Below are 22766 nucleotides of genomic sequence, written 5' to 3' on the forward strand. Positions count from 1 at the left end.
ACTTGTGAAACTGGCAAGTTTTGATTTGAAACTTTTAGGGAAATTGATGGCTCATTCTTTACGTAGAAAATGTCTTAAGATTTCATATGAAACCTACCTACTTGTGATGCAGGAGATCAGTTCCTCTATGTAAGGTACTATAAAGAAGCTCGCTAGTAAGACAACAAACCTCTCTGAGAAGTTGAAATGATTGGGTACCTTCATCCCCAAGAGATGGGGAGGGGAGTGAGGGAAAAGAAGGAGGTGCGTTTCTTGTTTCCCAGAAAGGTTGAATTTGTTTGCTTAAATGACTTAAAATGGGTTTCTTTCTATACACTCAGTATTTTAATCATCAAATAATTAAACCAAACAAAAACAGCTGAGTTATGATTTAGACCCAAGCAGATTTTTGTGTTAGGAAGGTCAGTGTTCCCTTTCTGCTGTTGAAATTTTCAGGAGTCTGATATTTTAACTGCTTAGAGGTAGAGGTTTGATCATTTCATCCTGGTGGATTAGAATAGCCACAAAAAACCTGTGAAAGTGAAACTCCTTTGTTATTTCCATAGACTCCTGTAGGGTTCTGAGGAGATGCAGTAAGAATTCTTAATTTAATATTTTTAAAAATGTTTGGTATTTAGTGAAATTTTAATGATGGCTTCATATGTGGTAAACTGGACATTTATCTTTGAAGTAATGTACAATCTGCCTATAGCTGCCTCTTGATCTGTAGACTGATTTTTTAATTAAAGAAAAGCTATATTAAAGAATATTTGTCATTATAACTGCCTCTAGTCTAATGATTAAAATTTAAAGGCATGATTATGCATTTTAGGTTTATGGCAACTGAGGACTTAATTATTTTAGTGGATAATTCTTTTTTGAATTTTTGAAAGTTATTTCAAGTCAGTTTATATATTATGCGTTTTACATGTATATTTGGCAGTAATGAGCCAACAGAGACCCAAAGCGGTAGGCTATTTTTGAAAGTGAATGTTTTCATTAAGTTTTGACTATTTAGATTGTTGCTTAGAGACAAGTTTAATTTATAGTTTTCAGCTTAATATGATTTTCAGTGGAGTGTTTTAAATTTAGTTGTGGTCCTTGTTCTTAGCTGTTTAAATCCTGACAGCATCCAAAGTATAAGGCTAAGGTAACAACTACATTTTTCAGTAGATCATATTAATAGTGTTTGCTGTGAACCATGCTGGAGACCTGGATTATTTTCAGCGTCTTAGCCAAATGTGATGTCTCTTCGACTATATTGCTATTTCTACTTTGAAACTAACTCCTAATGGATAAGGCAGCATGAAAGGCAGAAATCTTCCTGCCTTTAATTGTCACCGAAGAATTTAAGAGTAAAAGGAAAACACAGATCTTTTTAGAGCTATGTTTGGGAACTGGACCAACATTCTTGTTCTTCTAGGCTTTTCTGGAGCAGTTAATATACAAAATTTTGTTGTCATGGTGATAGTGACAAGAAAAAACTTGGACAATAATTTTGTTAAGAATGCACAATAGTGATGTTAAACAAATTAACAGCTAGCACCTTGAAAGTTGTATTCCCAGGTGACAATATTGAATATAAACCCAATAGAACTTTTTAAAGCCAATTTTGCTAAGCTTTCTTTAAAAATTATAGTTATGTGGCAGCTATAGAGTTTTGAGACTCTCAAGGTAATTTAGGTAACAGATTTTCTGGATTTAACACACATTACCAAACACATACAGAGATGGAGATAGTGTAACATCTTTGCTGTTCTAAAGTAAAGCACTGCAGTGGTAGAAACTCACAGACACCAGGGAATCAAATCAAAGACCATGGGGTCATGAGAGGCACACACAAAAAAACAAAACTGCAGCAAGAACCTGGGGAAAGAGTCACAGGGAGGATTCCTGGTGGAAAGATCTGGAAGCATTCCACAGAAGGATGGAGGGCTTGGACAGGAAGACTGCAGGTAGCAGTGTGCGAGTATGACTGGTTTCCGGGATTCCTTGAGAGAAGGCCTGGGACAAAGATGAGCATAGAGGTTTCAGTCTCAACTATGTGCTTTAGAAAACTGCTTAGAAGTTGGAAAAAATGTATGAAAATACTCCCCAAGTAAGAGTATACATGATTTTATCAGGATGCTGCTTTGTTTTTTCTTGAAAAGTTTGTATATTTCTATTTGCATCTGTTTTTTTGGACTTCATTATTGTTGTTGTCATCGTTGTTATATTTCTCACAGGAGTAACTTAGTTAAGAGAAAATATTTGTCCTCTTCTCTGGTTGAATCCATGCCTAGATTTCCACTTGGTCTTATCCTCCTGTGCTTCACATAACTTTATGAAGTGAGAAATGTTTCACAGGCTTAGTACTTAGCCATATACAGATATCTGCTGTGGATCATATGGACAGCAAGGCGCTCACTGGGAGAGAGCAGCCTCCTTCCTCAAGAAGAGCAGTGTGGATTTTGTTTGTGAAAGCAGAGGTTTCTTAGTACAGTTCCAGGCACATGGTAGATTGTTGCTGTAGTTCAGTCGCTCAGTTTTGTCTCTTTGCGACCCTGTGGACTGAAGCACACCAGGCTTCTCTGTCCTTCACTGTCTCCCGGAGTTTGCTCATACGCATGTCCATTGAGTCGGTGATGCCATCCAACCATCTCATCCCGTCATCCTCTTCTCATCCTGCCTTCAATCTTTCCCAGCATCAGTGCCTTTTCCAGTGAGTTGGCTGTTAGCATCAGGTGGCCAAAGTATTAGAACTTCAGCATCAGTCCTTCCAATGAATGAATATTCAGGGTTGAGCATCTCAAGGTAATTTAGGTAACAGATTTTCTGGATTTGACTTTAGGATTGACTGGTTTGATCTCCCTGCTGCCCAAGGGATCCTCAAGAGTCTTCTCCAGCACCACAGTTTGAAAGCATCAGTTCTTCAGCACTCAGCATTCTTTATGGTCCAACTCTCACATCTGTACATGACTACGTGGTACATGATAGATATTCCATCAATATTTATTGAATAAAGAAAGTGAACATTCATCAAGAGCCTGGGTTATAATCCTTAATGTTGATGGGCTAACTAGAAATTTTACTTGATGTGTTACCAGATTGTAATGAAGCCGTTGGCCTGTGATTTGTAGTAATTATAGATGTTATAGATCTCTTCTTTCTTCTGATTCTTGTGGTTGTAGGTTTTCATTTTATATTGTTCCCTTCTAAACTGCTTTTCTCAATGATATTTCAGCTGCTTTACAGATTTTTTTTTAATTATATTTCCAACATGGTTAGTTTTCCCTTTAGATTTTCCCTCATCAGAACAATGATTGAGCCTGGGATGTGGTGCTGGAGGGATGGAAACTGCACCCCTCCCATCCTGAATTCTTCTAATAATAGAGTCAAGGCCAAATCACCCACTAGGGTGTGTGGAGGGGGAGGATGGTTGAGAAGGGGTCCAGAGAAATGCTGGAAAGCTTGGAAACAGAAAGAGGGAGTAGAAGGAAAGACTGGGCAGGAAGGACATTTGGAATTGTCTGCAGATGTCCACAAGTGTGGGACTAGAATTCAAATTTAAATGTGCCCAGGAAGGATGGTGCTAGTTTCTCTCCCTTCTTCCCCTGCATACTTTACCACGTAAGCACATCTGAGCATTGCTTTAGAAGGCGGCTTTTTCTTTTCTTGGTTGTATTCTCTGTTGGAGCTCCTTTGCAGGACTTATATTATGTGGAAAAAGAAACTTGTCTTTGACGATTAGGTAAAGAAATGGAGAACAGTTACAAGAGAGATGATGATGATGACATTCGTAGCAGAGGATTTTTAAAATTTTACTTTGTTAAAATAACTTACACAAAAATAACAGCATCATATTAATGCTGTGCACAGTGTGGTCCCATCCATGTATAAATCTCGATTTTAGAAAAATAACTGGGGCTTCCTTGGTGACACTAGTGGTAAAGAACCCACCTGCCAATGCAGGAGGAAAAAAATTGTTCTCTTGAAATAAATTATTAATGAATAACCAAATGTGTTGAACATGAATTTAAAATGTTATTATAGTAAGTGCAGTGGAGCCAAGTTAACATTGCTACCTGGAATGGATACTTGTTTGCAAATGATTTGATTCTGACATTTTTATATTTCATTGAAAAGGCAACAAGGTGATGCCAAAGGCCTGAGTTCTTCTACAGAAGGGCTCTGTAAATGCAAGACAGTTCATTTAGTTGTCCATATCTTAGCTCTTCACTTGAAAATCAGCGTGCTGACATTTGCCACCTACAGATAATCGAAGTGATAGTCTTCCATGCATTCTAAGCTTCTTAAAGGACAGTTACTGGATCTGCATGCCAGCTCACATGTGAGAATGATCCATGTCCCATGTGAGGTGTTGTTAATATTGAAAAGAAATGAGTTACGATGGAAATAGATGTTTGTTTTATCTGAGATGTGGCCCTTCTTTTCCAGAGTTAAAATGGAGGTTAGAGGAATTGTGTAAGGGGGAGAAGGGAAGGGAGGTAACTGTCCTTAATTATGAAATGCTGCCACCCCTGGCTGAGCCATATTTGTGCTTTTCATTCCCCTTTTCTCCTACTTAAAATTAATTACATCCATTACCAGGTTTCCTTCCTGACAGTCTGTTTACTTGTTGGTTTTACTTCCTTCTAATACATGGAGTTGCTTGTCTTGCATGGCAGACCCCCGGCGGCATGGTTGATTTGAGGTGCATGGCCATGGAGAGCTGAGGCCAAGTTCTCAGCATGTGGCTTTAAAGGCACATGCCAAGTTGCCCTACTTTAGGTTACTGTAAATGATTTTTGAAAAATGAATGAAAATGACCTATCTGTTATTTAGCTGCCCCTAGAGTGGGCCATCACGTTGTGTCTTAGCAAGATTGGTGTATCTGTTAACATGTCATTTTACATGCCTTGTGTTTTTATACTGAGCAAAAGAGGCATTTTCATACCCAAAGTGGGAGGCATGTATGTTAGGTAAAATCATTCAAAGATGTAATTGCTCTTGCTGTCCTGACACATCTAGTAGAGGTGAGAGAATGGAGAGTTAATATGGATAAGTAAGTATAAAACAGTGAAGACACACAGGAAGCAGAGCATGATTACTTGTCAATAAACTAGCAGAACAGACTCTTAGGATTGAATTGAGAATGAGAGACTTCTGAGTCTGAAAAGACCTAAGGAAGGGAGCTTTGAGCTATGTCCTGAAGAAAATGGGATTCAGATAAATTAGAGGAGAGAGGAGAACTAGGAAGAACAAGATCAGAAGTGTGCAACTCTGGTCAGGAATACTCTTAGCCTCCCTATAGAAAGAAATCAGAAGGAATAATCTCAAAGCAAGACATAACTGCAGAGGTGCAGTTTTAGACCATGAACACATGTACTTTTCATCATGAAAATCCTTATAATTAGCTACACATTTTAAAAAGAGTGTAACTATTCTTTGTACCTGGATTTAATTTTTCCATGTTAATGATAGTTTTCAAATTTTGCTTTTTCTCCTTGAAGTCTCAGTATGAGTTTCATTGCTTTCCTCTTCTTTACAACCTTTTACATTCATTCCCAAAGCATGAATCTTGCTTACGCAAAAAGTTCTAAATGCATTATTAATTATTAGTGAAAGTGAAGGTCACTCAGTCGTGCCTGACTCTTTGCAAGCCCATGGACTACACAGTCCATGGAATTCTCCAGGCCAGAATACTGGAGTAGGTAGTCTTTCCCTTCTCCAGGGGATCTTCCCAACTCAGGGATAGAACCCAGGTCTCCCGCATTGCAGGCGGATTCTTTACCTGCTGAGCCACAAGGGAAGCCCACTATTAAACTAGGAGGAAAACATATTTCTGTACCTTCTAAGCAAAGAGGTAAAAATCAATTTTTCTTCAAATATTTCTCAAAGGCTTCAGGGAATGACCTAAATTTCCTCAGCCCAATAATCCAGTTACTCTGACATTTCGGGGCTGGAAGAGATTTCAGAGATCACTTAGTACAGCTTTCTCATTTTACTGCTGAGAAACCTGAGATCCAAAGAGATGAGGTAACGTTCTTTCAATCCATCTGCTTTCTCTGACACCTCTCCTCCCTCCTTTGTAAATTCATTGATCAAATGTAGGCACAGCCCGCTAGATTTGAAATGGGGATGCTCTTGGTATCTAAGAAGAGCCAGAGTGCATGTTTTGCTTTGTATCTGGTCACTAGATTATCACCATGAAGTGAAAATCCTCAGTTGTGTCTGACTTTTTGTGACCCCAAAGACTATACAGTCCATGGAATTTTCCAGGCCAGAATACTGGAGTGGGTCGCCTTTCCCTTCTCCAGGAGGTCTTCAAGCTGATGCATATGGGCAAAAATCTGAGACATACTTCTGCCACTGCGGCTCATAATCATAACTTCTAAAGGCTCTTTTGGTACCTATCAGTGTGCTGACCCCATTAATTCTTAAAGGGTCTCCTGGCCCTTTTGTTGCTCAGTGGGTTGAGAATCTGCCTGCAATGCAAGAGACACAGGAGAGGCAGATTCCATCCCCATCCCTGGGTGGGGAAGATCCCCTGGAGAAGGGAATGGCAACCCACTCCAGTATTTTTGGCTGGAGACTCCCCATGGACAGAGGAGCCTGGCGAGTTACAGCCCAATGGGTCGTAAAGAGTAGGACATGACTGAAGGACCAAGTTTGAATTTCCTGTGTAAACAAAGTATGTAAGATTTTTTCTTTCAGGAAGAGTGTGGGAAGAGTGGTAGTGGAGGAAACTTGGTATTGGCCAGTGTTCAGTTCTGGCAATTTAAGATGACAGCTCAGCCAGCTTCTATTTTGTCATGTTTCTCCTTTTTCCTTTTTCTTCGGAAGCTTGTAGGAGAATATTCAGGAGAATGCTGTCCTACACCTGCCCCAGATAAATTAAAGTGTTGCAGACTTTTGTGTTGAACAGTAAGAGTTTGAGGTTGTGTCTCCTTTTCCATGTATATATGTCCCAAAGAAATCTTTCAATCTGATGACCAGACTCAGAATTAGTTTAGGCTGCCTGTGCCGGATTTTCTAAACTAGGTGTTAAGAAGAGCTTTTCCTAGAGTCCTTTTTTCTGGCAAACATCAAACATGGTAGGCAGGAGAGTGGCCTGTGGAGTTGAAATTTACCAGATTTTTTTCTTCCTTTTCTGTCTGAGTGCCCTGCTGTCATTAAAAAGAAAATGAGATTTGAATTTTCCCTGTTAATTAGGAAAAGCTATTGCAGTGGTAATAAAGTTGAGTCTCTGAACATGTCTGCTCTGGTTTTTGGGTGGCAGGGGTATGGGTATCATATTCGCTTAGGGACCTTTATGTAGATCCTAACTTTTTGTGTGAGTGTGGCATTTTATATCTATCCTGTCTTGTATCTTCTTTTGAAAATTAGGTTTTCAACTTAGTCTTTTCAAATATTACATGATTTATCACAAAAAAATAGTAAAGAGCATGAAAGGAAACTTTTGTAGGTGATAGATTTGTTTATGGCTTAGATTCTGGTGAAGGTTTCATGGGTGTTTACTTACCTTCAAACTCATCAAATTGTATATGTTAAATATGTACAGCATTTTTTATGTCAATCACACCTCAAAGTAGTTTAAAGTACAGTTTTAAATGATCATTTTACTCTTAAACCAAGAGACTTTAATAATTGCTTTTTCTGTATCTAAGTACTTTTGTACTATAAATGTGTCAGATCAGATAAATGACACTTCGTATGAGACAGTAATAGAGTTTTTAATGAGATTTTTTTTGGTTCTGGGCTTTATTTTTCTAAAAATACCAAAATTCTTTGAATTTATTTGTGAAATATCCAGTCTAAGACCTATGACATAATTTCATATACTTTCTTTTACTCTTATTTTGCCAGTTTAGAAGGTGAAAACATCAAGTATTGGAGAACGACCATTTGGAAATATGCTTATAATATCTTTATTGTTGAAGGCCACAAATTAGAAAGTACCTTCACTCAAGGGCTTCCCTGGTGGTGCAGAGGTTAAAAGCATCTGCCTGCAATGTGGGAGACCTGGGTTCAGTCCCTGGGTCGGGAAGATCCCCTGGAGAAGGAAATGGCAACCCACTCCAGTATCCTTGCCTGGAGAATCCCATGGATGGAGGAGCTTGGTGGGCTATAGTCCACGGGTCGCAGAGTCAGACACGACTGAGCGACTTCATTTCTCTTTCAGTTTGGAAGCAAGGGTGAGAGGTAGAGGACAGAGAAGCAGGCAGATAGATGCACTATGCTTAAAATAATGCATCACTTAATAAATTAAGACAGATTTTTTTTAACATTCTCTGTAACAATTTATTATTTAGCAAGAATCCTTGTAACATTGTTTTTTAAATGACTTTTCCTTTTTATCGATGGTAATACATTAAAAAGAATAGACGTGTTGGTTGCAGGTCACATGTTGCAGTGTTGATGATGATGGAACCAGGGCAAGCTCTTCTGACTCTAATGTGAATCAAATCATGGCAAAGTCTTTCATAATTTATTAGTTTTTAAAGTGGAGTGCTTTGCTTATGAAGCTTCGGGGAAACAAGGACAATAAAATATACAATTAATTAAAATCTTTAGAACCACCAGCAGCATTAATAAAACATTACCCTCTAAAGCACATAAGAATTGCAGCTTACTTTCCCATCTCAGTGGGAAAAACCAGGATAAACGAGTCTGTCTCATATAGTCAATAAACTGAGTTTATTGGGCTTGGGCTGGTAGATTTTCAAAGAAATAGGCTCCTAGCCAATATCCCACTCCTCCCTTTTAAAACATCTGGGAGCTCTCAACTTTAATAATAATAACAATCACCTGCCTTTATTTAGCACTTACTTCACTGATGCATTCTTTTTTTAAATTGAAGTTTAATTTCTACTGTATAGCAAAGTGATTCTGTTACACACACACACACACACCCACCTCCTTGCAACCCCATGGACTGTAACTTGCCGGGCTCCTCTGTCCATGGGGATTCTCCAGGTTGCTATTCCCTCCTCCAGGGGATCTTCCTGCCTGACCCAGGGATTGAACCCAAGTCTTCTGCATTGCAGGGAAATTCTTTACCATCTGAGTCACCAGGGAAGCCTGTGTGTGTGTGTGTGTGTGTGTGTGTGTGCACAATATGTAGGCATATTGTATACATATGTATACAGTCTTTTTTATATTCTTTTCTATTGTACTTTTCATAGGATATTGAATATAGTTCTCTCTGCTATACAGTAGGACCTTGTAGTTTATCTATTCTATATGTAATAGTTTACATCTGCTAATCCCAAACTCCCACTGCATCTTTCCCTGACCCATTCTCTCTTGGCAACCTCAAAGTCTGTTTTGTAAGCCCTGAATCTCTTTCTGTTCTGTAGATAGGTTCATTTGTGTCATATTTCAGATTCCATGTATAGGTGATCTCATATGGTGTTTGTCTTTCTCTCAAGATGACGGACCTCACTTAGTATGGTGATCTGGTTGCATCCATGTCGCTGCAGATGGTTCTATTTCATTCTGTCCCATGGCTGAGTAGTATTCCATTGTATACCTAGGCACCACGTCGCCCTTATCTGTTCACCTGTCGGTGGACATTTAGGTTGCTTCCGTGTCTTAGCTATTGTGTATAGTGCTGCTGTGAATGTGGGGGTGCATGGCATTGATACATTGCTGTTTAATCCTCACAAGAACTTTGTGGGATAGATGCTGGGATTTCTGTTACACCCACGAGAAAACAGACTCAGATAAGTTACAGAATGCTTCTCCAAATGTAGCCCATGGACCAAAACCACCAGCAGTAGCAAGAGCACATAGAAAGGCAAATTCACAGCCCCACCTCAGACTTTCTGAATCACAGGTCAAGGATGAAGCCCAGCGGCCTGTGTTAACAAAGTCTCCAGGTGATTCTTTTGCTTGAATTTTGAGAATAACTGGGTTATAAAGCTTAAGTGACGCCACTAAGTAATGGGAGCAGAATTTGAGCTCTAATATATTGGATTTTATTTTTCACAGTAAACATCTCTAAGTTAATCTTCCAAGCAGAGGTCACCCAGAACTACCCATCCTGTAGGCTTGCTACAGGTTTTCTTTTCTCTTTTTCCCTCCTTAGCCCCTACCTTTCCAAATAACTGCTTTGTTGAATGTATGTGCAAAAAGAAACAATTTTAAGGGTATGATCCTTTAAAAATCTTATTCAGAGAACCAGTTAGCTCTGGTCTCTGTTTCCCTTTATACCACCATTATCTCCTTCCAGAAGGTTCTTTTGCAACTGAGAAGTGACCAATTCTGTTCATACCCGTTTGGAAGTCCCTGGAGTCATTTATGGGCTTTGCTGTGTTTACTTGTTTGTCATCACAATGATAGTATGGTGCCAGATACACAGTTGCTACACTAGTTCTCATCGGCTTATTGATAGAATAGCACTGTCTTCATCTCTAGAATGTTGGCACCATGCTGGCAAAGGGTGCAGACAAGACACAGTGCTTGGTTGCAGTTTTGCTGTTTTCCTGGTTGTGTGATCTGGGTACATTATCTGACTCCTGAGCTGCGGTTTTCTAATTTGAAAAATAGAGGGGGATGATAGAGATCTGACAGGTTAGATCTGTTTCTTCACGAGTTCTTTGGATGGTGACTGGGTTTGTCAAATGAGTCATGACGGGAAGGAGCAGTGCGCTGCATGTTTGGAGGGCGCTGGGACTTACCCAGGCCCAGCGGTCAGCATGCTAACCCGTCCTCTTTCAGCTTCGTCTGTGAGATAGCTGTCAGGAGACCTTCTTGTAAAAGCTGTTGTGAGGAAAGAGGGCAGAGTTGGCAACAAGAGAATGAGAAGCCGTGGTGTGTCAGTGGGATGCAGTCATCAAGGAGGAATGGTAGAGAAGGGCATGGGGCTGCATGGGCAGTGGGTGAGGATCATGACCCCCCAGGACCATGGTGCTGTCGCCTCCTGGGATAACCGGTCTCTGGAAGAAGACTCACTCACTTCAGCCTCAGCTCCCTATAAAGCTGGCCTTACGGAATGGCAGGAAGTCAAAAGCATTGTGGAAGAAAGCATTTGCTAACCATGTAGCGGGGCCTTCAGAAACACCTAACCAGCAGCCCCGATGACTCCATGAGGTGGCAGCCTGGCCTCTTAAAATCATATTGCCTGCACGCATGAGTGTGTGTGTGTGTGAGAACGTGTGTGGTTGTGGAGGTAGCAAAGAGCATGTTCCTTCTAAAGGGGCAGCTGCTGCTTGACTCTGTGACTTATTCCCCTGTGGGAATGTGAATCTGGGGTTACCCGGTCATCTGAGTTTGGAGAAGCCAGTGATCTGGATTTTTTGGTGACATCTTGAGGTTTTCTTAGTGCTGACTGGAGAATAACGCTTTGTGGCCCAAGTAACACACATCTGTGGGCCAGATTTGGCTGTAGGCTGCTAGCTGGTGGCCTCTGCAGCAGAGTGTTCTATAAACATGACCTGTTATTATTGGATGTCCTGGAATTTATAATAACCTCCCAGGAGCCTTTATGTTGGGGCCCTTCTAGGAATACAGTCATGCTTTCTTTGCTACCCTTGTAACTTCTCCCCAACACAGACTGGGCCTGTTTTGATATAGACTCCAGGGACTTTAAATTTGTGTGGTATAATTTGAAGAGATCCTGAAGCCAGGTGGGCAGTCAGGCTGGGAAAATAGATCTCATTAGTGGAGAGACGTGGAATATTGTCTGTGTGGTTTTTACCTCTCCTCATAAAAAGTGAAAGTGTTAGTTACTCAATCATAGCCCACCAGGCTCCTCCGTCCATGGAATTCTCCAGGCAAGAATATTGGAGTGGGTAGCCATTCATTTTTTCAGGGGATCTTCCTGACTCAGGGCTTAAACCCAGCTCTTCCTACATTGCAGGCAAATTCTCTACTGTCTGAGCTGCCAGGGAAACCCCTTCTTGTAGAAGGTCAGAACCTACATTGTTTGTTGCTGAATGGGTCCCCAGTGTCCGCTGGGTTTGTTGAGCCATTGGGATGAATGTGACCCATTGCATACCTTTATGAATCTTTTTCACTTTTTAAAATTTGTGTTACAGAAAAAAGAGTTTGATGTGGATACCCTCAGTAAATCAGAGCTTCGGATGCTTCTCAGCGTGATGGAAGGGGAGCTGGAGGCCAGAGACCTCGTCATCGAGGCCCTGCGGGTAAGAACCTTCTAGGGCTGAGTCCCATTTCTGTGTCAGTTTCTTTTCTCAGATGGCCAATAGCAAAGCTGCTGCTTCTTAATTTTTGAGTCATGTGGCTTTAAAATGTTACATCAGGTTAAAATGTGCCCCTCCTTCCGAATACCAACCCATAACCTTGATAAGCCCTAACAAACCCTCAGGTCAGATGGACATTGAAAGAGAGAGAATGATTCCAAACTGTCTGATTTGAGGAACTTGAGAATTAAAACTCTGTAGCTTCTGAAATCATTTTATATTTCCCATATTTCTTTGATTAAAAACATAAGTTCTCAGGAATTGGTAGCTTGGTACCCTACATGTATGTGAGGCCTGTGAGGAAAAATTAAGCGAATCATTTATAAAAGAAATTGCTGGTAGTAGAGGGATTTTTCTTTCTTATTTTCAGAAACTCTTGAGTTAAAAACTAAATCGTGGCAGATTCATGTTGATGTATGGCTAAACCAATACAGTATTGTAAAGTAAAATTAAAAAAAAAATCTTTATATATACATATGTATCTTTAAATAGTTTTATTACTTTTTTCATCTGATCTTATAGTAATTTTTAACTTTTCATAATTTGCAAAGAATTATCTTCCAATATGTTAGAATACCACAACAAAGTTTTGTTTTCTTAAGAAAAATGTTATTAAACTTTCTTGATGTAGAATTTTCTAATTGGTTACTCCCCAGATTAGGTTTGTAAGCCAAACTTGAGGGTTTTTTTTTTTTTCTGTTTTATATTTAATACTTTGTATGTAAGCAGGTGTTTCCTGATTCTTGGTCATTTAATCAAGAGGGATATATTTATTATACAGGAAGTATGGATGTATTTTTTTTACCAGGAGATAGTTCCTTAAACTTTGTCTTAGGGAGTTTAACATGTGAAACTTTGTGGAATGTATAAGCAGTGTTCCCCCATGTGGGTGCTAATATGGTGGGAAAAGAGGTAAGAGAGGTGAATGGTTAGACGTAGTGGAGATGGTGCATGTGCTGAGAATCCAGTTGTGTGGGGAAAGGGGTAATAGTCCCTGAAGTAATGACTTAAGCCATTTTCACAGCCTGGAAATTGCTTTTCTGGGGATAATAATGATTCTTCAATCTGATGACAGAGAATGATGGTCTCAGAAGAAAATGGATTGTGGTTATAGCAACTTCATGCCAGTGATGAGTTGAGGTGTTGATTTTTGAATGATAAGATTTGCTAAGTAAACCTGTGCACAGTTCAGTAGTGAGAGGTTTCCATCTTGTTCCACATTTGGAACACTTGCATTGTTTTCTTGTTGTTCACTCACTGAGTCACATCCAACTCTTTGCAACCCTGTGGACTGCAGCATGTCAGGCTTCCCTGTCCTTCACCATCTCCCAGAGTTTGCTCAAACTCATGTTGGTTGAGTCAGTGATGCAATGCAACCATCTTATCCTATGTCGTCCCCTTCTCCTTCTGCCTTCAATCTTTCCCAGCATCAGGGTCTTTTCCAGTGAGTCAGCTCTTCGCATCAGGTCGCCAAAGGATTGGAGCTTCAGCATCAGTCCTTCCAGTGACTATTCAGGGTTGATTTCATTTAGGATCGACTGGGTTGATCTCCTTGCAGTCCAAGGGACTCTCAGGAGTCTTACATTGTTTGCCAGTGTGTATTTTCATGACTGAACTTTGTGGGAGAAATGCTAAGGCAGTTCATCACTCAAGACTGTGACTTTCAACTCAAGGAGAGAATAAGGTAGCAGTCACCTGTAAGACCAGTTGTGCAGCTTCTTGAGACCAAAGGGATGTGAAGGCTTCAGTTCTCCCTTAGATACTTCTCTCTCCCTCTCTTGTGCTCCGTCTTTCAATCATGTCTGACTCTTCTGTGACCCCACGGATGGTAGCCCACTAGGCTCCTCTGTCCATGGGATTTCCCAGGCAAGAATACTGGAGTGGGTTGCTGTTTCCTCCTCCATGGGATATTCTTGACCCAGGGATTTGAATATGTGTCCCCTGCATTGCAGGCAGGTTCTTCACTACTGAGCCAACAGGGAAGCCCCCTGTCTCTCTCTGTTTACCTGTAAAAGTCATCAGCACCGAGGCATTTCCCTCTGCTTACACCCATGTTGGAGTGTTTAGTGGAGTTTGTGTTTTTGTCACCTTAGCAACCACATGTATTTATCTTTTTAACTTAATTGCAGTACTTTCAAACTTGTGCAGAGGTAAAGGCTTGTTAATGATCAGGGTTTGCAGAACTGTAAGTTTTTCATAGAATCAAAGAATGCAAGGAGCCTTAGATGGTATTCTAGGTCAGGGTTTGCATATCTATCAGACCCAGTTTTTCATTTTTCATGAAATACTTTGTATTCCCCTTTTACTATGTTGCAATGAAATGTATGCTAAATTGCGTATATAAGTAGGCTATGTTAAAAATCGCCAATCAGTGCAGTTCAGTTCACTCGCTCAGTCGTGTCCGCCTGAATCGTGGACCCATGAATCGCAGCACGCCAGGCCTGCCTGTTCATCACCAACTCCCGGAGTTCACTCACACTTACGTCCATTGAGTCGGTGATGCCATCTAGCCATCTTATCCTCTGTCATCCCCTTCTCCTCCTGCCCCCAATCCCTCCCATCATCAGAGTCTTTTCCAATGAGTCAATTCTTCGCGTGAGGTGGCCAAAGTACTGGAGTTTCAGCTTTAGCATCATTCCTTCCAAAGAAATCCCAGGGCTGATCTCCTTCAGAATGGACTTGGTTGGATCTCCTTGCAGTCCAAGGGACTCTCAAGAGTCTTCTCCAACACCACAGTTCAAAAGCATCAATTCTTCGGCGCTCAGCCTTCTTCATAGTCCAACTCTCACATCCATACATGACCACAGGAAAAACCATAGCCTTGACTAGATGGACCTTTGTTGGCAATGCTGCTGCCAAGTTGCTTCATACATTGCCCTAATTGTGATATAAAGTGACAGAAAAGTAATTTATAATAAAATATTATTCATTTCCATATATAACTGCTGCATGACTATATTGGAAGACAACATAAATTAGATGGGTGTTCCCACCTATTCTCATGACATTGCCATGAATGCAGTCATTGCAAAAGAATCCTGATCCAGGCTTGCCATGTCATTGACTGGGATACAGGGAACAGATTTGCCATGGGTAAAGTGATTTCGCTGAAATAGTGAATGACTCTTGGTTAAGTTCCAAATTAAAGCACACATTTACATGGGAGTTGACCATGAATAATTTAGTGTTTATTAAAGCTGAATTAAAACAGCTTGTTTATGTGTGGAAAGAAGATCCTCTGTTGGCTCAGATAGTCGTCCTGAAGGTTCTAGTGAAAGGAATGAGCAGAGGGAAAGTTGTGGGGGACTTGGGACAGCTCCTGGATATGTGGCAGGCCCCTAGCCCTGCTTCCTAAGTGCCGCTCACTGTGACACTGTTTTCACCTATTTCAAGAATGCCTCTTGGGTACTAGCCTGTAGAGCACCACCAGTCTCTCTTATATATAGACTCAGACAAAAAGAAAGTCCAAAGAAATTGTGACTTCCTTCAGGTTGAAAACGTGACATGCTTAAACTTGGTGTGTTTGGAAATTCTTAAGGTTTTTTGTCACTTTTTAAAATTGGAAATCATGATTGATTTGTGTAGATGATTGCATTTCTAAGAGTAGGTAATAATGTCATTTTCACATACCTGTTGTAGACTCACTCTGGTGATTTACTGATTGGCTATTCCCTTGGGGATTTTTGTTAGAGCTGGTGAAACTAGTGAATATTTACTTGGGTCCAGGTGTGTCCTTTAGTTACCTTTTCTTTTAATAGCAGAGTATAAGTTAGTGACTGGCTAATGCCCCAGAAAGAAACTGGGAAGGAGAAAGAAAGTGAAACTTCCATTTTGTGAGAAATTTATTCCTAAATAAAAAGTCAGAATCTCCTCAGTAAGTATTCAGTTGGGAGAAATACATTTTGTTTAAAAATAAAGTCAAAAGTAATTTCTTTGAGAATAGTGAAGATCTTTGAATTTAATAAATAAATTGTGATTTTTTTTTTTAAGGTAGAAGTTGCCTAATTTGTACTCTGAACTTTAAGATTTAGAAATGATTCTGTTGTGAGGCATTAAAATTCTTTAGAATTTAACAAATGTTAAAAAGGTATTTCAGGCCAAACTGTTTTATTTTACCTTTTTAATCATGTTATCCTGATGGCTCTGGATAAGTTATGGTCAAGTTATAAGATATGGTCAAGTTACCATAAAAGTTGCATAAATCATTGAATTAATAGCCTTAGACTTGTTAGGATAATCCATAAATACAGTTTGGGGAGAAAGATGTTAGGAAATTGCACTATATATTTTGATACTTTTACTGTTTTCATATGTTTAAGGTAAAAATATTTTTCAATAAGCTTATGGCTTTATAACATGTAATATTTAACACATTAATTTTTATTGGGGGAAATTATATTTTAAAAAGCAATATCAATGGAAAATCTGAATTGCATAAAGCTGCTTAACTGAAATGTTATAATTTCATCACATAAGAAATACTTTGTTTCTCAATGATTTCCCTCTCATTCACATAAAGTAGAAATAAATCATTGAATAAATATATTCAGTATCAAATCAAGTCTAAAGGAAAATACTTTGAATTTTAATAAAGAAGGGTGCTCAACGAGAAGCGTTTGTATTTTCTGAAAACTAAGATAGACACAGAGCCTTTTGAATAAAATTTAATTGAATATTCAAAATTTGAATCTACAACTTAGTCCATAAATCATTGTTTCAATGCTCAGTATTTCGTTTTTGAAATCCTCTAGCCCTCACTTCATTTTCCTTGTCACTACTGGTATTTTTACCAGCATCTTAGTCAAAGGGGAGACAAACGCAGGGAGAAGAAAATGCTGCAGTTACAAAATTTGAAGAGTGAAAATTGTCTTGTGTGTGTGTTAGCCTGCTATCATTAGCATGTGTGTGTTAGTTGCTTAGTAGTGTCCAGCTCTTTGCAATCCCATGGACTGTATCTAGCCAGGCTCCTCTGTCTGTAGAATTCTCCAGGCAAGAATACTGGAGTGGGTTGCCATTCCCTTCTCCAGGGAATCTTCCCAACCCAGGGATCGAACCTGGGTCTCCTGCATTGCAGGCAGATTCTTTACCATCTGAGCCACCAGGGAAGTATGTTTATGTCAATATCATATCATTGAAACAATGAATTCCTTGGGCAGGAACCTCCAGATTTGCCTTCTTTTCCCACTTAGTTTGGATAAACGAGAATTAACATTATTAACAGACAGAGCAGATCTTCCTCTTAATCTATGGTCACTATAGAGTAACCACATCATCCAGATTTTCGGGTATTACTTGCACTGAAACTTTAAAAATTAGCCAGTTTAACATTTCCTTGGATAGAAAGCATTTGTAGCCCTTAGATCATAGTGGATATTAGATTATAGAATTGACTTGTGCAGGCTGCTGCCACAAAGGGACCTAAAGTATAATCGATTAAGTAAGTGGTTCATTTCTCAACTACAATTCTGCAGATGAATGATCTCTACTGGAGAGACAGCTTTATGCCAGGGAGTCATTCAACCACCCAGGTGATTTCTAGCCTACTGCTCTCCTTAGGGAATTAGCTTCCTCTGTATAGTTGAAACTTGGGCAGTACCACCTCCACATCCCAACCTATGGCAAGGGCTGGGGTCAAGAGAGGAAATGAACAAGCAGCTTCCTCTAAGCAGTGCACACACATGCATTAGTGAGAACTTTTGTAGACACAGGTAGCTGCATAGGACACTGGAAAATGGCACTGGCTGGCTACTTGCTAGTGCTAGGGGGGAAGGGAGAAGGTTAGATGGCCTCTAACTACCCAATACAGGCTTCCCATGTGGTTCAGTGGCAAAGAATCCACCTGCCAATACAGTAGACATGGGTTCGATCCCTGGGTCTGGAAGATCCCCTGGAAGAGGGCATGGCAACCCACTCCAGTATTCTTGCTGGGAAAATCCCAAGGACAGAGGAGCCTGGTGGGCCATAGTCCATAGGGTTGCAGAGAGTCGGGCACACTGAGCACAGCACAACAACCCAATGCAGAGCATTATCTTGATTTAAGGTTACATATTCAGTGTCCTGGGGTACAGTACAAGAAGATCCTTCTCTTTCTACTTCCCTCTGTAAATATTTGTTGAGTGCCTACTTTGTATAAGTGTGAACCGAGTATCAGTGGAGCTTTATTACAATACCAAGATTGTGTTCATTTAGAGAATTCTTATATCTTGAGTTTATATAGTTCTGAGTAGTGTCATTTCGGCCTGAGTTATACTTTTCTTGGATTGTGACTCAGTATATATTTTGTCTAGAATATATCCCTTTTTGAAAACCTGGTCTTTCCATTGAGTTAAAAAAACTCGATTAAAAAGCGGTTGTAATGGTTTTGCTCTAAAGCAGATTTTTTCCACCTCAGCATAATTGACATTTGGGATCAGGTGATGGGGATGGGGGTTGCAGGAAGGAAGCTGTCTTCTGCACTCTAGGATGCTTCGTAGGCTCCCTGGCCTCTGTCTGCTCACTAGATGCCAGCAACACCTCCCTAGTTATGACAGACAAGAAGGTCTCCAAGTCACCCCTCCTTGGGAAACACTGCTGTAAACTAAAACTGGTTAAGGAAATGCTACTTTCAAAACTATATTTGCTAAAATAAATGTAAGAACTTTAATGATTCAAATATATTTTGTTATGATACAGGGATTTTCCTGGGAGAGATTTTTTTTCTCAAAGCTAAATATTAATCTGAAAACGTCCATTTTAACAAATCTCATGACTCTCAAAACACACCAGATACTTTAAATTGCATTATAGTTTCTTAGGCAGAACTTCAATGTTTTATTTTTAAAATTCAAAAACCTTAATGGCCATCTGGTTCAGTGCTGGGATCTTTACATAGAACAAAGTTAGTCTTTTTAAATAAAATGAAAGCGTTAAATGGAATAATGTTGCCACTCCTTTTGAAAGCAGCTACGCATATACTACAGAGTATTGTGAGGATTGTCCTCAAATGACATGTCTGCGAAATAATGATAAAAGAACAACATTCTGGTTTCAGCTAAGTAAAACATACAGCTTTTTGTATTTCAGAATTCTCCTGTGATTGCAGGCAATTAATTGGCCAAAACGTACCCTTTTTTGTGCTGTTTATTTTAATTAACAAGTGAATTTGCTGAGCAGAGCTGAATTCATGAGACATGAATTGTTTCCTTCCCCGTCTGTGGAGATAACGCCTTTTCTTCTATGTTTAGAAAAAGGAAGCAAGTTGACCAGATGTGCTTTTTTCTGCAAGCAAATGAATTTTCATAATATGTAATAGCTGATGATTTTTAAGTAGCATTGTATTTGGTTTAGTAGGGCAAACAAGAAATACCAATTTTGATTTTTCTGAGAGACTTTATTTTCCCTGATGAACAGTTACTATTAGTGAAAGAAAAAAAAAAATAGAAGACTATGAGGCAAAATACTGCTTTTTTTATACTAGGGGTAGGAGATGAGATACAAACTATTAGGTATAAAATAAGCTGTAAGGATAGATTGTACAACATGACAGCGAATGTATCATTATTTTATAATGACTATATCATTATTTTATAATGACTATAAATGGAGTATAACCTTAAGAAATTGTGAATCACTATATTATATACTTGCAACTTACAGAATATTTTACAGCAACTGTACATCAAAATGGAATCATATGGTAAAAAAAAGAAGGTAAAGATGCCATGAAAGCAAAGTGTTTTATCACTACCATTTAATAAGCAACTGAAGTCACTTGAGTAACATTTTCTTGCTGATTATTAATAAATTAGCAGGATATTGCGAGAACAAGCTAAAGAGGAAGTTTCCTAGGTCAATAATGTACCATCTGATCCACATTGTGTGCAGGATAGACTCAAGGTTACAAATGGTATGAAACCAAGAGTGTGTTTTTGTACACTTCGAAGATTATCATAATGTGTGGAACTATCAGTTGAATTAACAGTTCATTTTTAGAACTAGCTCCTTGAAATCTGAAAATAAAGGGTCTTCCCTTGAGGCAGTCTGATAACATTTCGGCCATCTCATCTTAACCCTCAGTGGCTAAACTACAAGTTGTGGATTCTTGTGGGAATTTGCTTTGCCACATACATGACTAATTCTGTCTTGATTGTAAGAAGTAAAAACGGGTCTAAAAGAGTACTCAAAATTTTGCCCTCCTTCTCTTTGATTCTGGTTATTTGGGGAAGAAAAATGAAGAGGTTTCAGGTTTTGTCATTCAGTTTTCTGAGTCAAAAAATAAATTGTTGTTGAACAAATAAGGAAAGCCTGTATCCCATGTTTCTAGTGTACTTGGGCAGGGTGGGGGAAGATGAGATCCAGCATCCATTCCTTCAACAGATGTTTATTGTCTTCAGGCATGTCCTGGGCTTCCAGGGTGGTGGACAAGGGGATATGATTTCTTTTTCATGAGTCTTATTTTTTTTTTAAATTAATTTTTTATTGGAGTACAGTTGCTTTCTTCCTCAAGGATCTTAGGGTCTAGTGAGAGAGATTGACATTAAACCAATGAACACAGTATCTAAGTACAAGCTCTGATTATGAAAGAAAGGAAAGTCTGTTAGAAGAGAGGTGACGGGTTGCTTATATTGGGTCAGAAAAGGCTTCTCTGAAGAAGTGACACTCCCTGAGACTTGCAGAGGTATTGGGAGTCCATTTGGAAGAGCAGTGTTCAGGCAAAGGGAGCAACACGTGTAAAGGCCTTTGGAGAGGAAGGAGACTGACAGGTGATGGAAGCTGCGGGAGCTCAGAGAGCAGGAGAAAATGGCACAAGATCAGATGCAGATCGAGGCTGAGGCCCGACCACGCTGGAGGGTGAGGGTCGTAGAAGGACTGGATTTCATCCTGGGTCAAGTAGTCAGCTGTTGGTTTGTTTAAGCTTGAGAATGCCGGTGAATTGATGTGCTGTGAAAGGCATTTTTTTGGCAAATGCAACATTATCGTGCATTCTAGTTTTGCATAAATTTTAATTTATTAAATGTAAATATTTAATGTAACTATTTCCAGCTTGTCACTATTTTCAAGGGAAAAAATGACAAAGAACACCCTAACTGCTGGGCAGACAAAAGTCTGCAGGAGAGCCGTAGTAAAGGCAGACACTGTCAGAGCGGTTGTCTAAGAAATGTGAACACCTCAGATGCTGACAATTATTGCCCTTTAAGAGGGCATGGAAAATGTGCTTCCTCATTAACTTTTGTCACTTAGCAATGAGCAGTGTTTTTCTTCAAACCGTTGAGATGAGCTGATTACGGTTTTTAGTTAAGGATAAGATTGATAAGGTAAATTCCCCACTTGAAGTTTTTTGAAAGGCAAAATTCTATCTTCACGTGCATTTTTTCCAATCCAGTTCCCCTCCGTTCATGAATTTTGCTAAAAGACCTCTTTCATGGCATAAGAGTCCTATAAATTTCTAAAGACCTATCTGTTATAAAATCAAATTCCTTTTCAACTTTTTGATGTAGGGTTGGGTGAAATCGCAAAATTGCTGCACACGTACTAAAGGTGACCTGGCAAGAAGGTGAAATACATTTCAACATGGTCAGAATTTGTTCTGCTCTAGGACATCTATGTTGGCCTGTTTTAAGTGGACCATTAACAGGGCTTATGCTCACATAATTATCCCTTACAAAAATAAAATGCTAGAGCTGAAAAGCCCTCCAGCAGCCCAGAACCCTTTTCGTGACATTCTTCCGTGGAAAACAGACCATAAACAGTCTTCTCTCAGGGTAGGCACTGCACTAGGCACCTTACCTTACTACAGGTGGAGCTGCATCTCCTGTGGGCGTTAGGCTTGAATGGCTGAAATATTGCAAATAGTAAACCCCTGGGAAGTCTTAACTTACCAGTAAAGTACATCGGACATGGCTGTGGTTACACACAGCATAGGTTGCTTCTCTCCAAGTTAGAAGGAAAGGGCCACCTGTGTGCTGCTCTCTGGTACTGCAGCTCTTCTGCTTTTATGAAACACTAAATCCCGGGTAAATGGGGTTGGATGGATGATTTCATAGCACGTCTCTTTGGCCATAATACATAGTCGTAGGCTTGTTCGAATTGTAAGGATTAAACAAGATAATATGCTGGCAAAGGATCTGGCGCAGAGTAGGTGCTTGAAAAAATTATTTGCATTTGAATCTCAGTCTGTGTTGGTAGAAAGATTTTCCCTACCCTTTCTCCTCCTCCTCACACTTTGAAAGTTATAGGACAGATCTTGGTCACCTGCTTCCTGTCTCATGAAGTGGGCATTGCTTTTTATTTCTCAGGATAGAATTCTGACTCCTGAAGTCAGACTTTGCCAGATGAAAACTAAAGCTAATCTAGGCTACTAATTTATCCTCACAGCAAGCATAAGGCAGGCAGAAAAATAAGCAGTAGTAGGAAATCAGGTGGGTATTTTGAACGATCATACCACAGGCTGAAAGGAGCTGGAGTCAGCGTCGTTTCTGGGGGCTCTGTGGGGGCCACATGGGTCCTGAGTGGAGAGGAATGACTTGTCAAGTGTGGTCCAGGCAATGTTTGCTAAAGTGGAATTACCCAGCCCCACCCCCACCCCTACCCTCCCCTACTCCACCCCCACCCCCACCCCAC

At 39.8% G+C, this 22766-nt stretch overlaps 1 protein-coding gene across 1 annotated transcript in view; it reads left to right on the plus strand.

The window, feature by feature from the left end:
- Nucleotides 1–22766, plus strand: part of CTTNBP2 (cortactin binding protein 2) — a 164379-nt gene that overhangs the window by 1420 nt on the left and 140193 nt on the right. Inside the window, exon 2 of the mRNA XM_040259872.1 lies at nucleotides 12003–12110. Coding sequence (XP_040115806.1) covers nucleotides 12003–12110 — 108 coding nt within the window. The remainder of the gene's footprint in view (nucleotides 1–12002; nucleotides 12111–22766) is intronic.

Source organism: Oryx dammah, unplaced genomic scaffold (genome assembly GCF_014754425.2).
Source record: "Oryx dammah isolate SB20612 unplaced genomic scaffold, SCBI_Odam_1.1 HiC_scaffold_18, whole genome shotgun sequence".
NCBI classification, from domain to species: domain Eukaryota; kingdom Metazoa; phylum Chordata; class Mammalia; order Artiodactyla; family Bovidae; genus Oryx; species Oryx dammah.